This window comes from Macrotis lagotis, chromosome 7 (genome assembly GCF_037893015.1).
Source record: "Macrotis lagotis isolate mMagLag1 chromosome 7, bilby.v1.9.chrom.fasta, whole genome shotgun sequence".
Classification (NCBI taxonomy): Eukaryota; Metazoa; Chordata; class Mammalia; order Peramelemorphia; family Peramelidae; genus Macrotis; species Macrotis lagotis.
This window is the reverse complement of record NC_133664.1, coordinates 54144963-54169371: the sequence shown is the minus strand read 5'-3', so window position 1 is coordinate 54169371 and position 24409 is coordinate 54144963. Positions and strand designations below refer to the sequence as shown.

Below are 24409 nucleotides of genomic sequence, written 5' to 3'. Positions count from 1 at the left end.
AGAATATTAGGTCCTCAACAGTAGGAACAGTTTCATTTTTTATTGTTATGTTCCCATGGTCTAATAGAGCCTTATATGTACACAAAAAGCAGACATGTAGCAGTTAGTGTTCCTTGAATTTAATTGAGTTAGATTGGATGGCATCCAATCAATTTACTAACAAGTATTTATTGAGTCTACTGTTTCAAGCACATTTTTAAATACAAAAACAAACAAAATTGAATCAAGAAAATCCATTTTGTTTTATTGAATTTATCTTAATTCTAAATGGCCAAAACAACTTGCAAGTGTATCCTTAACCTTAGTCTCTGTAGGCATCATAGAATAAAAGGAGCTTACTAAAAACTCTCTGTAGGCTGCAAAAGAACATCCTTTGTAGTGTTTATATTAAATGACAAAATAAATTCCAATGAACACTGAATATCTGGAGTATCTAGACTGAATTCTTTTTTTTTTCAGGAGAGTTAATTATTACCTTAAAGAGAAGCAGTGATCACCAAGAGTCAGAATGGTTTCATCAAAACAGTACATGCTAAGCTACTCTTTTTTAAAATTTTTATTTATTTAAGAAAATGGAATTCAGTGACTTGCCCAAGGTTACACAGTTAGGCAATTATTAAGTGTCTCAGGCTGTATTTGAACTCAAGTCCTCCTGACTCCAGGGCCAATGCTCTATCCACTGTGCCACCTAGCTGCTCCCCCCAAGCTACTTAGTAGTTTGGGTTCTTTTATTATTAAACTATTATATAAAGTTATTGCTATAAATATAATTTATTTCTCTTTTACTAAAGCATTTGATAGTGTTGTTCATGCTTACCTTATAAGATAGCAAACAGAGAGATATGGTCTAAATTATAATACATTTAGGTGAATTCAGAGCTGTTAAATGAGATTGGATCCCAGTGAGTATTCATTAATGAATCAATGCCATTTTTGAAAGTGGTCTTCAGCAAACTGCCCCAAGAAACTTTGCTGACTCTGACATAATGGATTTTTATCAATATGTTAGTAATTAGCAGATACTTTATTTAAGTGTTCCTTGAATTGAATTGAGTTGAGTTGGACTGGATGCACTTCATTCAATTTATCTACAAGTGTTTATTAAGAAGCTACTTTGTTGGACTAATCTGATCTTATATAAAGTGATAAATGCTGAGAAAGATTATTAAAGCATTGGATGTCAGATTTTGTAGCTATGAAGTCCTTGAAAGACTAGAACATTGGTCAAATTTAATTAGATAAAATGAAGTAGAAATAAAGAACACTTGTGATCGAAAAGACAACTTCACAAATATAAGATGGAGGAGGCAGAGCACACCAAGTGTCTGACAAAAAGATCATGTAGAAGTTGCATTGGATTTGTTTTAGCTTGTTCCAGAAGGCTGATTGATATAAGAGCAATGAACTTTGGATAGGGGGGCAAATTTAGAACTGATGCAATGAAAAATGTGTCCATTTATTTTTCCTAAAGGATTTTAACTAGTTTTGTTGCATGGGTGATTCTTGGTTGTAATCCTAACTCCTTTGCACCTTCTGGAAAATCATATTCAAATCTCTCTGTTCCTTTAAGGTGGAAGTGACTAAATTTTGTTTGATCCAGACTATGACTCCATGATATTTGAATTATTTCTTTTTGATTGTTTTTAATCTTTTCTCTTTGTCCTGGAAGCTCTGGAATTTGGCTTTAATGTTACTGGGGTAGGGGTTCATTTTGAGATCTCTTTCAGGATAAATGGTGAATGCTTTCCCTTTCAATTTTACCTTCTGATTTTAGAATATCAAGGTAGATTTCTCTGATAATTTTCTTGAAATATAATTCCTAGTCTCATTCTTTGATCATAGCTTTCAGGTAGTCCAATAATTCTTAAATTATTCCTCTTGGATCTATTTTCCAGAGCAGATTTTTTTCTGATGTAGCATTTCACATTTTCCTCTATTTTTTTCATTCTTTTGATTTTTGTCTTATTTTTTTTAATGTCCCATGATGTCATTAACTCCCACTTGCCCAATTCTAATTTTTAAGGAATTATTTTCTTCTATGAGATTTTGGCTAATTCTGCTTTTTAAGGTGCTATTTTCTTCAGTATCTTTGTGCCTCTTTTACCAAGCTATTAATTCTCTTTTTCTGAGCTTTCTAGCATCACTCACATTTCTCTTTCTCCTTTTTCCCTCTATCACTCATCTTTATTTGTTTTTTTGTTTTGTTTTGTTTTTACAAGGCAATGAGGTTAAGTGACTTGCCCAAGGTCACACAACTAGGCAATTATTAAGTGTCTGAGTTCGGATTTGAATTCAGGTCCTCCTGACTCCAGGGCCAGTGGACTATGCCCTGTACCACCTAGCTTCCCCTAACACTCATCTTTCTTTAAGTCCCTTGTCACACCCCCCAGTACTTTTCTCCTCCCTGAACTTTTAATCTAGAACTGCATATGGGCAGTAGAGTTGCCAGTAAGTGCCAGCTTTACCTAGTATCAGAGAAGTATCAACTATAATTTCTTTCTGACCATTTGTCCAACCTCCTTATGTCTCTGGGCTGAGAGTTCCTGAAGCTGCTACCATACCATAGTTGTTGCCACCATGCTTCCACTCTGATGTCATAAACTTCTTTGACCAGAAACATGTCTTACTTTCATTTTTTGACTTTGTCACTCCAAAATTTGATGTGAGGCATTATTTTAAAAATTGTTTGGAGAGGATTGTTGGGAGTGTTCAGCTAGTTGGTGGCCCTTAGTCCACTATGTTAGCTCCACTTTCCTGATGGGCTTCTCTAAAGACAGTTTTCCGTAGCCTTCTCCTTAGTCACTCCAAATAATAAGAATAATAGCTAATGGCATTTAAATTATATTTTAAGGCTTGTAAGATACTCTTTAAAATTTTAAATCTTTGTATTTAATGTAGGCCTCATGAAGTTATTCAAAGCAAGATTCAAAGTATGAGTTGAATGTTTCTTCTTAGTTCAGTACATTGTAGTTCCAAGGACTGTGGGAAATATCAGTATTCCAGGTCACTAACCAAGAAATAGGTTACAAAAATAATAATCTACCTTGCATTTGTGTACTATGTTTTAAGTCCTCCACTTAGATACTTTGTGTTCTGACCCTTGGGCTCTATAATGCCTTCCAAGATCTTGATTTACAAGAACTAAAACGTAAGAGGAAAAATTGCTTGGTCACATTGGGTAAAACAGCCTAATGAATGCATGAAGGGACATTTTCTCAGCACCCCCAAGTCCCCTCCTCCACTCTTACACTAAACTAACTCAATACAATCTCCTGATAGTCATTTGGGTGGATTCTAAACAATTTGGATTAAATTGTTTAGTGAATGTTGATTGATGAATGAACTTTCAAGGACTCCAGATATTTGGGAAACATAAACAGGCAGGGGAAGTTAACTTGAGAAGCTAGATGCACTCCCAAATAGAAGCCAGTCAACTCATCTGAAACCATCAATGTTTGGTTACGAATCTTTGGACAAGTTTTTCAATAACAAAAGATGCTGGTGCTTTTCATCTTCTGCCTGAAACAAACAAACCTGTGTCCAAAACTTCAATCCCACTACCTCAGTGTATTTGTACTGTATCAGGGTTTCACAAAATTACATTTTAACCCATTGACACTTCCCATCCTCCTGCTGTTTATGGACTCTGCAGGACACAAAGGGACTGAGTAGAGAAGCCCAGCAGGTGGCTAACTTGACCATTCTAGGGCCACTTTATTGGAAAGGAAGTAACACTGGATACTTGTGTTTATGTGGAGGACTCAACTTTAAAAAAAATTTGTTTGTTGACCTACCCTGAGGACTCCATCCTGGCTCAAGTTCTGGTAGCCAGACTTAAAAAGTAGATTCAAATGAAAAGAAAACCATGGCAAATATCTTCATCTACATCTGTCTACCAATATCTACCAAATACATCTACACAGATGTACTGGTTTTTTTAAATGCAAACCTTTAATAATTAAATTTAACTTCATTATTTTATAGTACAATTGGATCAATTGATTGGATCCTGCTTTAATTCTTATAAACAAATGCTCTCTTGATCATTGCTTCATTTATTCATTCAGGCAATAACCTTTGCACACCAATCTCATGTGAATTACGGACACTAGATAATAGATGAGAAGTTAAACACACAGCTTTTGTGGAAGAGAAAGTTAAAGTCCAATTTTGGAACCTAATTTATCCATGAAACACCTAATTACAGCATGTGATCAAGCTAATGAGGTACATGTGTAGTATAAAATTTGTGCCTTGGTACTGGTTAAAAATAATGATCGCTATAAAGTGAATTTTGTCAGAAAAGGATTAGAAGAAAAATATGGAAAGCTAAGTCAGACACTTTACTATTGGTATTCAAAGAAGAATTGTAGGATAATTTTTCTGACTTTTGTTTGGTTATATGTTTAGTATGTTGTCTTATTTTTTTTAACAGTGAGAAGTGAAAGGACCATTTGACACTATCTAATTAAATGAAGGCCTAGCAAAGTGAAGTGATTATCCCAAGGCCACACATCTAATAAATAGCAGAAGAATTTAAGTAATTAACTCCATATAAAATGTGAAAAAGCAGCTGTATAAGCTTTATAACCCATGTTGTTCATTAGAGAGTTTACTTAACACAAAATCTATGCTTGTTCTTTTGACATTTGTCATATTTCTAATAGATTTAATCCTAAATAAGTGTGGGACTTTTTAAACACTGGAGAGTCAGAGATTTATATAAAATTTACCTGGGAATGGAGGATCAAACTCTACTCAAGCAAAAAATGTCTTTGGGATGATCACCTTACCAGTGCCATAGAAAATGATACTGAATGACATAAAGACAATTACTACTGTGTCCAGGATAAAGGATACAAGTACACTTGAGTCCTGATTTTGTAAAACTTTATCACTATAGTAATTTCAGATAATAGACACTTCTAAAATCTCAGACATGTCTGACAAGTAAAGTATTCTTAATATACCATCATTAACCAAACCATGTTTTAAAATGATATTTCTTCATCAATTTATTCTCTTCTGAAATGTCTAAAAATGCTATTTTGGAGTTTTGTGTGGGATTTTATTTTTAAAAAGTAACTATTGAACTGAAAAATTTTCCTAATACATAAAATATATATTCAAAAAATCATTTAAAACTTGAGGGAGTATTTAGATAGGAACAAGACTTTCCCCCCCATGGAGAAATTTTGGGGTCATAAAAGAATTGATGTGATTTTATAATATCCCCCTTTTTGGCAGTAAATTGCTACTGAGGTGCAAAAATAATGTTTTTCCTTCATTTTCTAAAAAGACTCTAAGATCAGGGGAATGTTGTGCTAAGTCACCAGCTTCACTTTCTCCTCCAGAGCCATCTGGGTCCAGTGACCAGAAATGAATCAGGATACCTGGAGATGGCCCTGGATTTGAGGCAATCAGGGTTAAATGACTTGCTCAAGGTCACCCAGCTAGTAAGTGTCAGAGGTTGGATTCAAACTCCCATCCTCCTGATTCCAAGGTCACACTGCTCTATAGGGTATATCATATTTGCAAAATACACAAGTGATGCTTCTGAATTTTTTAAAGTATTTTAAATAATAGGAATATTAATTCTTCTGATCTCTTTCACCCCCTCTCACCTTTCTGTATCTGTATCATCTGCCTGGATCTCTCTCTCTCTCTCTCTCTCTCTCTCTCTCTCTCTCTCTCTCTCTCTCTCTCTCTCTCTCTCTCTCTCTCTCCCCCTCCCTCCCTCTTCCCCATTCCTTCTCCATCTTTCATTCTTCCTCTCCTTCTCCCTCTCTTCTTCTTCCTCTCCCTTTCCTTCTCTGTCTCTGGCTCTTTCTTACTTCTCACCCTCTCTCTTCCTCCCTCTTCCCCTCCCTCTTTCTTTCTCCTTCCATCCTTACATCCCTCTCCCCTCTCTTTATCTTTCAGCCTGGACGATGTCTTGATTGGAGCTCCCCTCTTCATGGAGCGTGAATTTGAGAGCAGTCCTAAAGAAGTGGGTCAGGTTTACCTTTACTTACAAGAAAGTCCTTTGCTCTTCAGAGATGCCCAGGTCCTCTCAGGAACGGAAGTGTTTGGCAGATTTGGAAGCGCTATCACTCATTTGGGAGATTTGAACCAAGATGGGTACAATGGTAAGAGTAATTTCACAATATTTCAAAATTATCATAATTTTCATGTCCCTGATAGGTGTGGGAAAACAATGTCATTTGATAACAGTCTTTTTGGTGTACATGATGCAGAGCCACTAAAATATAGGGAGTTTCAAGATGGTTGTTTGGGTTTTGTGTAAGAAAATCCAATCAATATTTTACCTGCTATGCTATGGATAATTTAAAAGTTCTATGTAATCAAAAATAATTTCTTAAATGGTTACAGTATTACAGTCATATTAGCAGGAGAGAAATAATTCTTGACCTCAAAGAACTCACAGTTTTTAAGGTTTTTTTTTTGTAAGGCAATGGGGTTAAGTGGCTTGCCCAAGGCCACACAGCTAGGTAATTATTAAGTGTCTGAGGCCAGATTTGAACTCAGGTCCTCCTGACTCCAGGGCCGGTGCTCTATCCACGGTGCCTTCTAGTTGCCCCCAAAACTCACATTTTAATGTGAGAGAAAACATGAAAATAAGTACAAACAAGATTAGACAGATAATTTCTAAGGAAGACAACACTAGTAGCTTTGTGAATAGAGAAAGGACTCCTGCAGAATTGTCATTTGAGTTGAATAGAAAAAGAATAAAGTTAAACTAAGAAAGAGTATGTGTGTGTGGGGGAAGAGGCTAGGGTGATATACACTGTCAAAGCAGCATGGCAACAATAGTTGGAGTCTTGTATAAAATCAACAAAAAAGTTGGCCAGAATAGTTGCAACATAGATTACATGGAGGGTAAGAAGACTAGAAAGCTAGGCTCTCTCTATCAATGAAAATAGCAGCTACTTCAGAAGGTTTCATCAGTTGTCAAGGCAGAAAAATTCATTTCTTAGCAATGAATCTTTCCAGCTTAGCAAAGCCAAGGTTCTTCCTGTGATAACTCTCTAACATTTTTCTGAGTCTCAATTTGAAGCCCTTTTAGAAGATCCCTACCTGCAAAATTGAAGGCTATTGCAGGAGAGGGCAAGAATCTAGATGATTTTCAGGACATAGGGCCTGCCTTGAGTGGTGATTTTGTAGCACATATGTATCACATGTGACATGTTAAAGGTTTCTGAAGCTCATTCAGACCCTATATCTTAGGCAAGAAACAATGGCACTGATTCATTGAAATATTTCACTTTTAGAAAATAGTAGCCTAACTTCTAGTTCAAAAAGTCTGAGGGCGGCTAGGTGGTGCAGTGCATAGAGCACCGGCCCTGGAGTCAGGAGGACCTGAGTTCAAATCTGGCCTCAGACACTTAATAATTACCTAGCTGTGTGACCTTGGGCAAGTCACTTAACCCCATTGCCTTGCAAAAAAAACCCCAAAAAAGTTGGCAAAGTACTTTACCTGTATTATCTAGCTCAATACTCAACACAGTCTTGTGAGATAAGTAACATAAGTATTTCAATCATATTTTATAGTTAAATCACCATGGAAATTAGTATGGAAGTTACTCAAAGCCCCATTGATAGTAAGGCAGATAGTTGGCACAATGGGTACAGTGCTGGGTGATGGAATCAGAAAGACCAGATTTCAAGTTCAATACCATATATTTTCCCATCAAGTGACCCTGGATAAGACACTCAACCTCTGTTTAACTTAGTGTCCTTCTCTATAAAATGACCACCTATCTCTCAGGGTTGTTGTGAGAATCAAGCAAGATATTTATGATGTGCTTAGGAAAATTTAAGTTACTATATGTTGATGATTATGATTATTACCATTATTAGGCCAAGATGGTACCTTGAAACCAGGTCTCCTAAATCCAAGCCTAGTCCTCTTTCCATGGTACCACTTTGCACTTCAAATAGTGACTTGAAAAGGATCAAAGACTTTAACCAAATGATGTTCTTAGTTCTGTCTGACTTAAAGCAAATGAGCAAGTGATATTTCATTGGTAAAATTAATTCTTGGAAATTAATTCACCTAGCTATCAGAATGGGGGTATGGTGGGGAAACAAAAACAGACAATCAGAAACTGGTAAATATTGACTCCCCTGAAAACTTCAATTTAAATCAACAATTAGCCATGTGACTCTGATAAGGTTTGTTTGTTAGTCAGCTAGCTTGTTTGCCTGTCTGTGGTGTTCTGCTAAGACCTCAGTTTCCAGGTCTAGCAAGAGAAGACCCTCTGACTTGAATGACACCATCCAAAAAATTCAGTGGAATCTGACTCTTAAGTAGCCAGGTTACTACACAGGAAATATTTAATGTTTTTATTCTCTTTCCTTGATGTTTTCGTCATTGAGGCCTACTTAAAAAAACTCTGCATTGCTACAGAGCACATGGCCCTTTGGGAAATTAAATTTTATACTGATTTGTGACCTCTGGCTTTCCAATGTTACTTTTTTCCTTGATTTATGACTTCCAAAGAATTTCTTAAGTGTATTATAATTCTACATTCCCTTGGGGGAATTGTCTTTTGTTATTTATTTGTTTCCTTATCCAAGTCCTTAATAAAATATTTGAAAGATGACAGAAATGCTTCATTAATTTGTTACAAAGGACAGTTCCTTTTTATTGATACTCAGTAAATTAATCTTAAATGATTCTTCCAGATCATTTTAAGTCTTCTTTCTTTTTTTTTAGGTTTCTGCAGAGTAAATGCGGTTAAGTGGCTTGCCCAAGGCCACATAGCTAGATTAAGTCTTCTTTCTGAGCTTTAAAGCTGAGCATTTAGCAGCAGTAGGTTTATCATCTATTAGGGGCTGTTCTTTTGAGAGATTGAACATGTAGCAGAGGAAATAAAAAAGTCTAAGAAAATGGAGTTGAAATGTATTCAATAATTCAACAAACATTTACCAAGTGCTTCCTTTATCCATGGCAAAATATTAGGAGTCAATTACAAAGGTAGAAAGGATTAGACATTGCCTTTAGTGAACTCACATTCTACCTGGGACCCCTGAGAAGAAGGAAGACAATAACATAAGAAACTCTTCCCTTTATTCATTCTCCTGAGCTAAAGTCATCTGGATCAAAAATCGTTTTTTAAGTGCTTATGTCAGCCACTAAACTAAGCATCATGGCTATAAAGAAGGAGAAAAATAATCCGTGATCTCAAGGAGCTTACATTCTAATGTGAGAGAACAACATGAAAATAAGGACAGATGAGGAGTGGAAATTGGGAAGAACTCATCAAAAGAGAGAGAGATGGAAACTGGGAGACCGTGGGGTACAAATCTTTCTTTACTCTGCTCCTGACTGTCCAGAAGCTAGTGTGGTTGCTTGATTACTCACATAACTTAGATGAGATGGGAAGCACCAGTGGTCCTCCTGGCTATCACATCTCTGATTTCCAGATGCCCTCACTATTATCTGACCACTCATATGATCTTAGGACCCTGCTTTTCATCTAACACCACACTCTTATACTGCCATACCTCTCCATTTACTCTGCAACTGAATTTCCTTTTATATATTGGCTCTACTAATTAGAGCATAAGCTCCTGAAGACCTTACTTTTTCTTTTTTATATACTTGGTTTTTAGTATGCTTGACTCATGGTAAGCATTTAATAAATTATATTTCATTCATTCAATCTTCTATCAAGGAACTATTATTTGGGAGAGGACAAATCAGCATGTGCCCATAGAAATTAATGCAAAATAAAATTCAGTACAAGGCAAGTTAAGCATGGTGTGGGAATGAACCATGAGTGAAGACATCAGGAAAGGCATCTCATAAATGATGATGCTGGAGGTGAACTTGGAAGTTCAGAATTCTACAAGATAGAGATGAGAAGTCTCTACAAAGACAGTGAAAATGGGAGATGAAACATCTCATTTAAGAAATAGCTGGAAGTCCCTTTTACCTGAAATGTAGTTGTGTACACAAAGGGGAGTAACAGTCAATTAATCTAAAAAGATGGGACTATTTAGGATTCCAACCATCACGTCTTGTCCACAGACAAGAGGAGTTTCTTGAGCAGAGGAATTACATGACCCTGGCCTATATCAGGGTATATCTTGATCATGTGTGTAGAGGATGAATAAGAAAAGGGAGAGAACTGAGGTAGGAAGACTAGTTTAAGAAGTTACTGCAGGGGCAGCTAGGTGGCGTAGTGGATAAAGCACCAGCCCTGGAGTCAGGAGGACCTGAGTTCAAATCCAGTTTCAGACACTTAATAATTCCCTAGCTGTGTGACCTTGGGCAAATCACTTAACCCCATTGCCTTGCAATCAATCAATCAGTCAGTCAATAAGAAATTATTACAATAGTTCAAGAGATGATAAAGGCTTGACATACAGTGATTGGTACAGGGAAAGAGAGAGAGAGAGAGATTTAAGAACTGTGTTAGCAGAAGAATAACTAAAACTTTACTGAGAGGATATGGAGGTGGGTAAAAGAGTTCGAAGAGTCAAAGTGGATTCGATGCTTATAAATTCATTTTGTTTTCGTTTTGTTATTGTGTTGTTATTCCTTCATTTTTTTGAAGAGGACCCTTGACATCTCGGGTGATGTCTTGACTTCCACATGAACTGGATGGCTATAAACCTGAGTGACTGGAAGTATGGTAGGGGTTTGACTGTGAAGAAAAGGAAAGACTTGGATGAATAGTTTCAGTGGATGGCAGAGTCAGTATGGACTACAGGGAAGGATCCAGTAGAGAGATTAAAATTAGGGAGGGGAGAAAAGAGTGATTGTGGGATTCTGTCAGAAGAGACTGGCAGGGGGATGAGATATAGGGGGAAAAGTAAAAGGACTGATCATGGCTAGAAGGGTCATATCTTCATCAGAGTCTGAAGTAAAGGAAGTTAGGAGATTGTGTCAAGGTTTTTATGAGTAGAAGACAAAAGGGAGCTCACAGTGAACGACCTCTTGGTCTGTAGAGTATGAGATTAGGTTGTTTGTTGAGAGGGAAGGGAACTAGAATTAGAGTTAACTCAAGTTTGTCACAAACATCATGGAGAACCTGGTACAGTTTAATTACAGAAGAATAAATGTACCGATGTGCAGAATGTCCCAGTTGAGCTTAGCACAATTCTGTAGTGTAAGAATGTAAGGATGTGCCTTTCTTCAGTACTATTGAGGAATATATGAATAGGAGAAGAAAAGGTAGAGGTGGGGGGGATAATTATGGGTTGGAACTTTGTCAAGGTATGACCAGCAATAGGACAAGGGAGCGAGGTAGACAAGCATATAGCACAGTATAGAGCTGAACTCTTTCAATATAACATAAGGTCAACATTGGTTTAGGAAAAAAGTGAGAGATTAGGAGAAACCCAGGCCCCGGGCCAAGCTGGCAATGAATAATGCATTCAAGAAGAATAAGCTATAGGAAATGATGGGATTATATGTAATTATGCATGGAGAGAAGCATTTCTTAGTTCTTGATCATAGAAGGAGGATGTTTGTGGCTGCTGGTGAGATAAGGATATGATAGTTCCTGACGGTGGCTGATGAGAAGTGAAGGCATAGGTGAGAAGCCAAGGTGAATTCCATATCAACTGAAATCCTCTAGGAGGGAGAGGAAGTCTATAAGCAAGTGATTAAACTTGAGAAAGGAGTGAAAATGAGCTAGTAGTCATCCAGATGACATCTTTCTAAGAGGATCTGAATGCGGAAATATATCCAAAGACAATAAATATTAATGCAGGACAGATGTCTGAGTTCTGGCAGCAGAAGAGGTAGAGTAGGTTTGGAAACAGCAATTGGGAGAAAGAAGAATGCCTGGTTTTCCTCTTGGACCAGTGTTTGGGGAAGGGGAGCATGAAGGAAGGCATATCCAGGGATTGAGATAATGGTCCGTGATTCAGTCTTTTGGAGTAAGCAAGATTTCAAGAAGTGTCAGAAATGAAAGGAGCAAGAGGGAAAGAAGGAAGGAAGTAGATTAGTGATAGGATAGTACCCCTGAGATCACAGTGGAGAAGGTAGCAGAGCTGTTTTGAGACAAACAAATTATATGCTTGCATTTACTATAATGTGTTATTATTATTATATTACTTTCCCTAGAGATGTTTTCTATTAAAATAAATTTTGTAGTTCAAAGTGGCAAACTTGGAGGCAGGAAGATCTGAACTCAAATCCAGCTTCAGACACTTACCAAGTATGTGATCCTGGGCAAGTCATTTAACTCTGTTTGCCTCAGTTTCTTGATCTACAAAATGAACTGGAGAAGGAAATGACAAACCTTTACCCTTATTGTATATTTACCAAGAAAACCCTGAATGGAGTCATAGAGTCAAATACAACTGAAACAATCCAACGAGTAAAGCAACGAATAACAAATTAATAAAAAAAAATTGGAAGATAATCTGCTTTTCACTATAGTTTTAAAAAGAACATTGAAGTAGGAAAGTAAGAAAATTTGGATTCTTGTACTGGCAGTTCTAATTACTGGCTGGGTGGCCGTGGGAAAGCTATTGACTCCCTCAAAACCCTAGTTGCCTCATTTCTTAAGTGAAAATTAATAATAATAATAAAAGCCATCTTGATGACTTCACCGAGTTGTTGTGAGCATCAGATGAGATGACTATTATATAACTCATTTGTATAATGCTTTATGCTTGAGAAAATAAGGAATAGGGAATAATAGGGAGCTGACTTTGTAATTTGGAAGAACTTGGGTTCAAGTTCTGAATCTGAAAAATACTGTCATAAAGGGCAGACAAATCAGAATAACATGAATTTAGAACTGAAAGGGACCCCAGAAGCTTTCAAGTTCAGGCCTTTCCTACCTTTATCATTTTACAGATGAGGAAACTGAGGCACATCATAGGATATGTCTGGGGGTAAAATTTGAATACAATTATTTCTGAATCCAAGTGCAGTGTCCTGACCCCTAGACATTCTAGACAGCTATCTGAAATTATAAATTAAAGATCAGGGTCCCACTGACTTTGCTGATGGAAGTTACCCAGTGTCCCCAGTGTTTATGAAAAAACAGATTCCTGTCCCTCCCAGCCCTCAAAGAAAATAAGATTAACAAAGCACTTTACTAATTAAAAAAACCCTAAAAATTGGAAGATGCCATATACATTTAATCAATATAAAACATTTATTGACGAATTTACAACTAAAGTTGTTTTGTTTCAGGCTATCAATCATATGGAGATGCTGGGATAGAATCATATTTCAAATGAATCTGATGAATAGTGTAGTGAGGAAGGAAGACTCCTGGACTTGGTGTCAAAAACCTGCATTTAAATTCTGGCTGGCCCTCCAGCCTATGAATCTAACTGTTTGACCATGGGAAAATCTCTTTCCCTACTTAGGTTTCAGTTGCCTCCTTTCTAAAGCAAGTACATTGAAATGGGGAGGGGGCTACCAAACCTCTAGTCTTATCAGCCCAGAAAGGCCCTTAATCTCTCTAGACCCCATTTTTCTCGACTAGCAGGCCTACAAAGCCTTTTTTCAACTCTAAATCTGTGATCACATGATCTTATAGAATCTGATTTCAAATAGTTACTCTTTAAGAAATAAATATTTATGTCTTGTAGACATTGCCGTTGGTGCACCATTTGCCGGAGAAGATGGAAGAGGCAAAGTGTTCATTTACAATGGGAATACAGAAGGATTAAACCAGAAACCATCCCAGATTCTTAATGGCGCCTGGGCCTCCCAGGCTATGCCGTCGGGATTTGGCTTTACTTTGAGAGGTGACTCAGATGTAGACAAGAATGATTACCCAGGTAAGTCTTTCCACAGGAGAATTCATTTTATCCCTTCTTTCTCTGGAAAATGTATCATGCTTCAGTAACTCTTTCATAAAGGCCAAGGTCAAACTCCAATATAGTCACAGGGGCTCCTTGTCTATGATTTCTGGATGACTTTCCTTCGAATTTAGTCAGACAAAACAAATACTCCCTTTCCTGTCAAGAGACAGTATCAGAGATGCAAGGAAGACTTAAATAGTTACATTAAGCATAAAATCTGTCAGTTTTGTAACAAAAAGATTAAGCCCCCTTTCTCTCAAAATCCCAATAAAGTAGATGTGCCAGAAAGTTTCTTTAGGATGGGGCAAGGAGTTCTTAAAGCTTGTAATCCTTCATAATTTCTGCTGACCATTGGGCCAAGCTGCCTAAAAATGATTGGGGGGGGCAGAATTATTTCAAGTATTAATTAGGTTGCATAATCAGGTTTAGGCAACTAAATACAAAGTATAGAGCTCTGGATTTAAGAGGCAGGTACACCTGAGTTTGAATCCTACCTCAGACTTCCACACAATTTACTGATTGTTTGATCCTGGGCAAGTCACCTAACCTCCATGAGCTTCAGTTTTCTCATCTGTAAAATTAGAGGTTTGGACTGCCTGTCCTCTAACCTCCAGTTCAAAATCTGTAATGCTTTGTTGTATAAAGCAAGACCTCCCACCCTCCTTTTCAGAGGAAGGGAAATATTGTCTATACTGTCAGATTTAGCATATTTGTCTTGCTAAATAGATTCTCTCTTTCTTTGTCTTTGTCTTTTTCTTTCCCTTCCCCCCCCTCTCTTTTTTTTGTCCTTTGTTCCAAGGAGTGACTCTCTGAGAAGAAGGGTAAGGATATTTTCTAAAATGATATAAAAACAAACTATTCATCTAAATATTAAAAAAAAGAACGAAAGAGAATTAAGGAAAGTAAGACAGTAAAGTACCCTTCATTGATTCATTTTGATTATAGAATTATGGAAACTCTCTATAGAATGTAAATTGTTGTTTGGAAGAATCTTACCAGGCCACATGGAAATTTTCTACACCTCCCCTTGAAGACTTGATTAAACTTCTTGGTTTTAAGGTTCTGTTTTTTCATTCATTTAGATTAGTCTAGTCCAAGATGATTTCAACTCCAATTACTAATGGTTTACTGACAACCACTGCCTCTTGGATGAGAATTTTCCATGTGTAAGTCTTGCTATGATTCAAGGCAGCATTCCATCAAAGTCAACCGCTTAAATATACATTGCTCCAACTTTCATCCATTCACTTCCTCTTCCCCTCTCTAATGGAGCAAATTAGGGTTCCCACTACCTTTGTTCGTTCCTGGCCCCTCATGTCCATTTTCACGCTCGGCAGAAGATTTTCATCATATTAACACAGATATTGTGGCAAACCTTGGGATTGTGTTCAATCCCAATCAAAGCTCTCTTATCATTTGACAACTCTGAGATTTATCCTTCTCTGAGATTACATCATACCAACCAAAAGTTTGATCAGGAACTGTAACCATGACCAGCTACAATAGGAAGGCAGGGTGCTATTTATAATGTATCCTTCTTAACATTTATTCATCATTTGATTTTCTAAGATTCAAGACAGAGAATTTATTCTTTCCCTCCCTGTTATTCTTATCTGATTCCTTAGCAGTGGAATGTCTGAGTGGATAGTTAAACTAAACTACCACAATGTAATTTTAGATAAATAGTTGAGTTAGAAAGTTTTTCTTCTTCATTGTGTTTGGCACAGCCTTCCTTTAGAATTGGAGATCTTGACAGATAGGGGGGATTCTTGGGACTTCCAGGATTTAAACCAGGCAAAGGAAGTGTCTTTTGAAAGGCCAGCCCATCTCCTTCCTTAGGAGGCTACTCTTTCTTGGAGTGAAGGGGCAGAAAACATTGAGAAGTGGAACAACTTATTCATAAAGGAATGTTGTCCAGGAGAAGGAAGAAAAGAAGGCTGGAGGCAGAGAGAGGTTCTTGTAAACACTGTTCCAGGGACTACTTATCATACATCTCTTCTCACCCCCTCTAACAATCTTGACAGCGGATGTGACTGCTCAAGGAAAGAACCAAGGGAAGTAAGTCTGCTTATCTTAGGAGTGGTCACTGCCCTCAAGTTGCATCTGCAGGAGCTGACAAGTCCAATTTATAATAACTAATGAAGGCATGAGCAGGGAACCAAGTGGTAATTTAAAAAAAAATGTAGTAACTGATGTCCTGAATAATAGAGCTCTCTCTAGTGCAAGGGTTTTACGTTGGGATTCTTGGACTTGCGGTTAACCTGGGGCTCAGGAAGCTATTTTTTTAAAAAAAAAATATTTTGAGGACTACTTCAATAATTGGTTTCGATTATAATTCTATGTATTTTATTTTATTCATTTAAAAACATTTCAAGGAGGGGTGGTCCATAGGGTTCATCAAAGACTGTTAAAGGGGTTCATGACCTTCCCAAAAGGTAAGGACCCTTCCTCTGTTTCACTATTTTAATACAAGGGTTTTTTTAAACCTCTATTATGGATTTCATTCACGTAAAGAACCCTACCTCTTCCTTCTATCAACACAAATAGGCAACTTTTGTTCAAGTTCAAAGTTTCAGGGTGATGCCCAGGGAACCTACTTACTAAAGTGTGTCTGAGCAGGACTTGGATCTAGGTTAGCCTCACTCTAAGACTATTTTTCTCTCTCGATCATATCCAAGCTGAGTCCACTTTAGGTGTAATGGATCCCTCCGATCCTAAGGGTTTGAATAAATAGGCCTTTGTACCAAAAAGACATTACTGTATCCCAAAACAAGGCAGTAGTTTAAAAATGGTTCAGAAAGATAAAAGTTGCAGCCAGAGGGTGAAAATCAGAGAGCAAGAGGGATTCCTGGGGTCTGAGAAGTTCTCCCACTGAGGTCCTAAAAACTGCTTTTATCATCTTCCTGCCCAAGAGACACAACTGAGCCCCAGATTAACCCACTTTATGACAAAGTCAACCCAAATTGATAAACCCAAGTCTATGCAATTTCCTTGCTCATAGCAGTCCTGGCTGGTGTTGTAGGATCTTCTCCCTAGTTCTACCAGTATTTTAGTCTACAACACAAGTACAACAAAATGCCTTTTATCAATATTTGAAGGGTCCATTAATTCGTAAGCATGGGTATTCTGTCTACCACCATACATAATGATCCCTCTAAGCCAATTAAATGGTCTTTTAATTAATATAGTCCCACATTTTGACAACATTGCCCTTAATCACCATGCTATGAAAATTTCCAAGTCTTTCTTTCTGAGATTTTTCTTATTACTTTAGAAATAGATAAATATGCTTTTGGTTTATGCAGATCTTACAATATCCGTTTGAATTCTCCATCAAAAATCCAATGGACACAGGACTAGCCCTGGAGTCAGGAGGACCTGAATTCAAATGAAGCCTCGGGCACTTATTAATTAACCTAGCTGTGTGACCTTGGCTTGCAAAAAAACAAAATTAAAAATTTTTTTGCCAAGAATCAAAATTAAGTTTACCAATTTAAACTTTAAAGAATCCATCTATTTTTAAAAAAAATTAGGAGACATTGACTTGTCTCTGAAACTCATCTCCTTTCCCCCCCTGACTTTTCAGAGATTAAAGAAGCAGGGTGTTCTAACAGATAGAGAACTGACCTTGGCACCCTGAAGACCTACCTGGTCCTACCTCTGATTCATGCCAGCTTTGGAACTCTGGGCAAGCCATTTCATTTCTCAGGGTTCTAGGTTATTCTTCAGAGCTTAGACTATACATTGAAGACTGGCCTGCATTTGTAAAGTGAGTTTCTTTCCCTGGGAGTTCCCTGTGTCAATAGTATTACAGATTCAGTTCCAATCCTTGTCCTTATCTTCTAATGTTAACAAAAAGTACTCATCAGTCTCATCCTAAAATCCTTTCAGTCCTATCAAAACTCTTTCTGACCTCATACGGGATTTTCTTGGCAAAGATACTGGAGTGGCTTATCATATCCTTCTCCAGTTCATTTTACAGGGGAAGAAACTGAAGAAAACAGGATTTGGTGACTTGCCCAGGGTCACACAGCTAGAAAGTGTCTAAGACTAGAATTGAACTCCATTATTCCTGATTCTAGGTCTGGTGCCATAAACACTGTTCTACCTAGCTGCCCCCATTGGAATGGTCCCATTCCAACCTAATGACTTGAAGTCACTGATAGTTGCTTGGTGCTCCCTTATAATTTTCTTACCATCTCCCACATTTAAAGAAGGATCACCTGTGAAACATGTAGAAAGAATTTTTGTTCAGTTGACTTTGGGGTTGGTTGGCCACTGAACTTATAAATTGTCAAAGAAAACTCTTTAGTGTCACATCCTTAGTTGTAAATACCACCTTCAGTCCTGAAAGACAAACAAGTTCATGGTTGAGGGAGTCTGTAAAAGAGAAAAATTCTGTGCATTAAGGGGAATGAGACTTAACAGAGTAAGCTGGCCATCTGTGAGTTCCAGTTACTAAGATATGTTGATTGAAAGTTGGTACAATACCCAGCCTGAAAGTTGTCTATTATCTACCCTTAAAGTAACAAGCTTAGTCTAAAAGGAACTCTGAGAGTCCATTCAAAGTAAAGATCCCATGGTCTTCAGTTTATAATTTGGGAATGGTCTAGAGTGTTAGGAAACTTGCAAAAAAGAAAATGAAAGAGTGTTTCTGTCTATATTAATCATATGGCCAGTTCCATTATTTCTGCTAAATATCCAGACAATCTAATAGTCAGTATGCTGGTTTCAAATGGCTCTGAACAGGGGTTCTCATCCCAACTCAAACACTTATTTATCTGAATGACCATAGAAAGTCACTTACTCACTTTTAGCCTCAGTTTCCTTATTTTGATTCAAAATGATATGCTATCTTTTCCTGACTGTTGGCAGGAAACTTCATAAACCTAAAAGCACTTTGTAAGTCTAAGTTGTTTTGAGTCATAGCTAGGAATGTGTAGCTTGCATAGATATTAACTTAGTAAAATGCATGGTAAGAATTGTTTGGAGAAATTTGTTTCCTTTTATGGAATGGGAAAAGAAAGGGACCTTTCCATTTGAGTTTGATTTTGAAAGTTAGTGCTTTTTCTTTGGCAGTAAAATTATTTGACAAACCAGGATGTATCCTTTGTTTTTTTCTTGATGGCCAAACTCACAGCAGGTTTGAACTGAAGGTCCTTGGCAACCATTTCCTTGTATATGATAAGCACAACAGCCATCATGGTAATTCGATATCTCTTATAAAGATTGACTGTTGGATCATTCACAGAAATGAAGACAGGGTCACAGAATGTGTGCATTAGAATCTATGTGTCTATACAGTATATACATATATATGTGTGTGTGCATCTATACAGTATATATATATATATTTATACAGTAGGCATATACTGTATATATACAGTATATGCATACATTGCCTATAGAATATATCTTTACACATATCATCTTAAAACACATATTGCCTATAGAAAATATCTTTAGACATATTTCCTTTTTTACACATTAAATCTTATTTTTCCAATAATTTTTGTTATAAATTTTGTTATATGTTTCTCTGGGGTTTGGGGGAAAATTATTAACTCTAACCATACGCCCAAAAGATAAAATTTGTTAATTAAAAAACCAACTTCAAGAAAAATGATCATTTCTAAAGTAAAACATATATTTTAAACAAAATAGGAATACAAGATAATTAGGGCTATTTTTATATTTGGCACAATAGATTCAAGGTCTAAAGGAAAAGGAAATAATTCCAACTTAACTGAATAGGTCACATTCGTCTAAAGAGACACTCCAATTACATAAGATCTCCAAAGGATATTGTAATTCAGTTCGGTAAATATTTTTAAATGTGAGTCTAAGATCTGTAGTCCCTGCAGATTTGGGGAGCCTCTCTGAAGGTGTGGAAGAGTTCTAATAATATCTCTCTGCTACAAGAGCCCATTTTTGATAGTCCTCCTGGAAAATACAGGAAATTGTTGCTTCCTCAGTTCTTATCTTCATTGATGATTCGCTTAGCATTTTGATGATTAAGTAGGTATCTTTTAGGATATCCTCTGAAGACGTAAATATGGCATATTTCTCCACACAGTTTTTAATGTAAATTGGTTGATTCAGTAACTGATTAAGTCTTTAAGTGAAGGTCCTTTTGCAATATAAATATGCAAATGTGTTAGTGAGAAAAAAAATGAGTTACTAGCTTATTTTTTCTTAGTCCGAATGTTGATAAGTATGATGCTGGTGCCTTGGTCCATATCTATGTATTTCTAAGATATTTCAAAATATCTCAAACAATGTCATTGTTCTTTTTTCATTCCTGAGATTATTGCTGTAATTGAAATCTATCTCATCTGGATTATTTGACATATTATCAGTGAGGAAATTCTCTTTCCCAATGCAGATTTATGACTTAGAGCCTTAAAGAAATGCTTGAGATGACTGAGTGGTTACATTACTCATCTGGAGTCATCTAGAAAGTATTTGTCAGAGATATGACCTGAACCCTGGTCTTCAAACCTTTCTCTATTCACTATGCCATGTTATTTCTCTTAATATGGTTTCTTAAAGGAAATATCCAATCAATAGTTTGTACTGTATGACCTCATGACAAACCAACCCCAGAGGTATAGATCCCAGTCTCCAGAGTCTGGTACAGTTTCAGGCACTACCCCACTCCTACCCATCATTATATTAGAATTCCTGAATCAACTGGACCTTTGAAAGCCAAGGGAAAACACAAAAAGGTGATTTTAAGAAATTCAAGTTGTCAATTTCTGATTCATAGTATGGTAAGTTAAATTGGCTTAGTTTGCTATCTGACTAGTTTTGGAAAAATTTTACAAGTGGTTGTTTCTGATGAGTTAAAGACAAGATGGTTTCACAAGCATGGCAGCTCAGCTATCCCACTTCAGCTCAAGTAATCAGAGTTTTTGTTGCTGTCACATAATATAGAGAGAAGTATGCTAATTTTTAAACAGTAAGGTCCTAAGGTCTTACAATCATTTTTTTTTCCTGAGGGCCCCAGTGTCCTCATATGTAAAATCAGGAGGAAGGGAATTGGACCAGTTGATCTATAAGGTTCTTTTCAAGCCCAACATTCATCTTGTTAAGTACCATATTCCTACCTTTAATTGTGTGCTTTCTCCATTGTAAGATTCAGTAACACATCAATTTGGTGCTGTCTGATTTTTATTAGTGCTTCCCTGTCCCTAGACAAGGAAGTCTTCTCTACTTTTTAATGGTCTATAAGAAAATCCTTTAGGACACCATTTACAACATCAACTCTTCCTAAAAGAAGAGATCATGAGACTGGTTTTCCTGTATTATTTACATATACTGGAAGAACTGAAGGCCTCCAACACATTGGTAGAGCCATGTTGGGAATTTATGGGAGGATATTTTCAAATGTTCCATGGGAGAATGAGTAGACATGGATGGGTTGAAACGTGGACATCCAAATTGTTGAGATCAGGGTCCATTTGAGTATCTGAAGATGTATATATTATAAATTATGAAATAATTAGTTTTTCCTAAGTGGCTCAAAACCATCCATATACATCATCCATGATGTCCTAGTCAATTGATTCATATAATAATGCTAAGACTAGACCAATCCAAGCACATGCAAAGACTAATACATTTCCAAATAAAGAAACATAGAAGTGTTGTGGCCTTTTAAGGACAAGTTGTTATTACTGTGGATCTGGGGCCAAGCTCATGGTCTCCTTTCAGTGGAACAGTAGAAAACAGGAAGAAAGGATGGAAGAAAAACTTAAGATTCTACCTACGATTTGCTACTGCTCTCCTAAATATGAATTTATATGTTTGATCCTTGAGTGTTCATAATGTGCTAAAAACTGAGCAAAGCCTTACCAATAACCCTTTCCTGGCTGAATCTGGCCAGTGCTGTAGGAAAATGAGGTGGACTTCTACCCTAAAATTCTAGCTCTAGTCTTTTCTCTATTAAGATAAAACCTTGTTTTATTAACAACCATTAGCAAGTTAATTCTGTATATGGAAAAATCTTTTCACTTTTTTATTCCGCTAGAAATAATAATAATTTCATATAGAGCTTTACAATTTGCAAAGTGCTTCATAAATATTATATCATTGGATCTTCACATCAACCTTGGGAGGTAGGTGCTAGGTGCTATGATTATTATCATTTTACAGATGAGAAAACTGAGGCAGATACAGGTTACATGATTTGTGCAGGATCACACAGCTAAGTAGATTTGAAATCAGGTCTTTCTGACTTCAGAGCCAATGCTCTGTACCCATGAAATTTATTTTTTAAAAATCAATCAGTAAATTCCTTTGTGGTTGAGGAACAATGTAAAATCTTTATCAAGACCCGCCCCATCTTAATAAAAGTGTTAGGCTCATTAAATGCTGATGTGAATGATAGAAATCAGGGCCTTGAATTCATATTCTGAATCTTCAAGAAGCATTTCAGAATCTTTCTCTTTACAATTCAATGAAAAAATAATCTATTGTCTTTGAAGAGAACTTTGCTCCTAATGATTGTCCAGTAAATTCAGAGGCTATTTTATTTGGTTAGGATTTTGTCTGTAGTCAACCAATAATTTTTGCATTGTATGTATGTATGTATGTACCTCTACTAATCTCTGTGAGATTTACAATATTAGAATTCTAGACAACTGGGAGCTATGTACGCTTGTAAGATATGGCCATTGTTCTCAAAGACATTTATAGTCTACTTAGCAAGTCAAGGCATTAACATGTATAAAACAGATATTTACTACCACCCCTGAATCAAAATTAAATGTCAAATAAATGGTACAAAATGCATGGTAAAGGTGGGGGAGAGAGGGAGAGAGGGAGAGAGAGAGAGAGAGAGAGAGAGAGAGAGAGAGAGAGAGAGAGAGAGAGTTGGTAAAGGAAGACTTCTTAGACAAGCTAGAATTTTGAACTGGGGTTCACCTAATAGGATAAAGGAGAGAATTCCAGGTGGCAGAAGCAATGAGAATAAAGGTGACAAAAATATAATAAATATAGAGGTAAATCAGTATAGGTAGAATAGAGAGGTTATGTAGGAAATAGTTGGGTATAAGGTCAGGTAGGTAGACTGAGACCAGATTGTAGAAATCCTTATATTACCTGAGCATTGTCTAGATTCTCTAATATTATTATTTAAACTATTTCTCTTACCCACTCACACTGGCAATTCTGAGTTTCTTAGAAAATAGAATTTTTTCAGTCATGTCCAGCTGTTCATGACCCTTCTTGAGTTTTTCTTGGTAGAGACACTGGAGTGCTTTCCCATTTCCTTTTCTTGCTCATTTTACAGATGAAGAAATTGAGGCAAAAAGGGTTAAATGACTTGTCTAGGGTCACACAGCTAGGAAGTGTCACACAGCAAGAACTCAGCAAGATTAGATTTCTGATTCCAGGTCTCTCATTCTATCCATTGTGTCATCTTACTGTAAGAGAGTAAGAAATAACACTTAGGATCTAGAATGTCTCTCAGAGTCATAGGCAAACTCCTTGTGTCAGGGAGATAAGTTCCTATAATTTGGCACTATAACTCCTTAGTTCTCACTACTGCATTGCCATTTACACAAAATCAGTCACCATGATGTTAACTCTTTTTTTAAATTGAAATTTTATTTGATTTTTCAAATTATATTCAAAGGGAGTTTTCAACATTCATTCATTGAAAATTTATGAGTTTCACATTTTTCTACTATCCTCCCTTCCCTCTTCCTCCCCAGAGTAGCAAACAATCTGACAAACATGGTATTTGCACAGTTGTGTTTAAAATAGTTCCTTATTAGTTATTTTGTGAAAGAGGAATTAGAACTAAGGGTAAAGAAAAATTCATGAGAAAGAAAGAAAAAAATGAAAGTTTTTTAAAAAAGGAATACATTGTCCATATTAGATCTCAAAGAATTGTCTTTTATCTCTGAACTGCTGAGAGGAGCTGCATCCATCATGGTGACACAAACTCTTTTTTTTTCTTTTTTCTTTTTTTTGATATTAACTCTTAAACACAGATTATTATTAAAAATAAGCCAAAAGCAGGAATGATCATAACATTTATTTGTTAAAAGGCAAAAACAAAAATAATCTTTTACTCAAATAGATGGAAAAATCAGGGATAATCAAAATGTCACAATCTGCCCACAAAATTAGATCACAGTCTTCCACTAATGCTCTCAGGAGTCATAAGGGAAAGTGGACACACAATTATAGAAATGTAGTAAGGTAAGGGGTTGCAAAAATGAGGAAACCCATGTGTCCAAGGCAACTCATTGTTCTGGACTGTTGGCTTTGATGTTTTTGATTCCATTTGAAATCACTTCTCTCCTTTTGGTTCCCATTATTCTCTTCTTAAGCAAAACTACTCTTTTTCTGTTTTTTGTGACTATATAAATCATATAATATATATATATATATATATATATATATTTGTATGTGTATGTGTGTTTAGATATGGTAACAGTGTGGAAAATGAATCAAAAACTGTCCTTAAAAACCTGTAATGCCTAGGTTCAAATTTCCCCATAATAACTGAGAGAGCCTGGACAAATTACTTACCCACCAATAGGAACTCTACATTGGTCAAGAAAATTCTTCACTTGGAGAGGTCTATATCAATGTAACCACGGGTCTGGTC

General features: G+C 36.5%; 1 protein-coding gene across 1 annotated transcript in view; it reads left to right on the top strand.

Moving 5' to 3' along the window:
• Window positions 1-24409, top strand: part of ITGA8 (integrin subunit alpha 8) — a 205931-nt gene that overhangs the window by 68705 nt on the left and 112817 nt on the right. The window contains exons 12-13 of the mRNA XM_074192923.1: window positions 5923-6128; window positions 13570-13761. Coding sequence (XP_074049024.1) covers window positions 5923-6128; window positions 13570-13761 — 398 coding nt within the window. The remainder of the gene's footprint in view (window positions 1-5922; window positions 6129-13569; window positions 13762-24409) is intronic.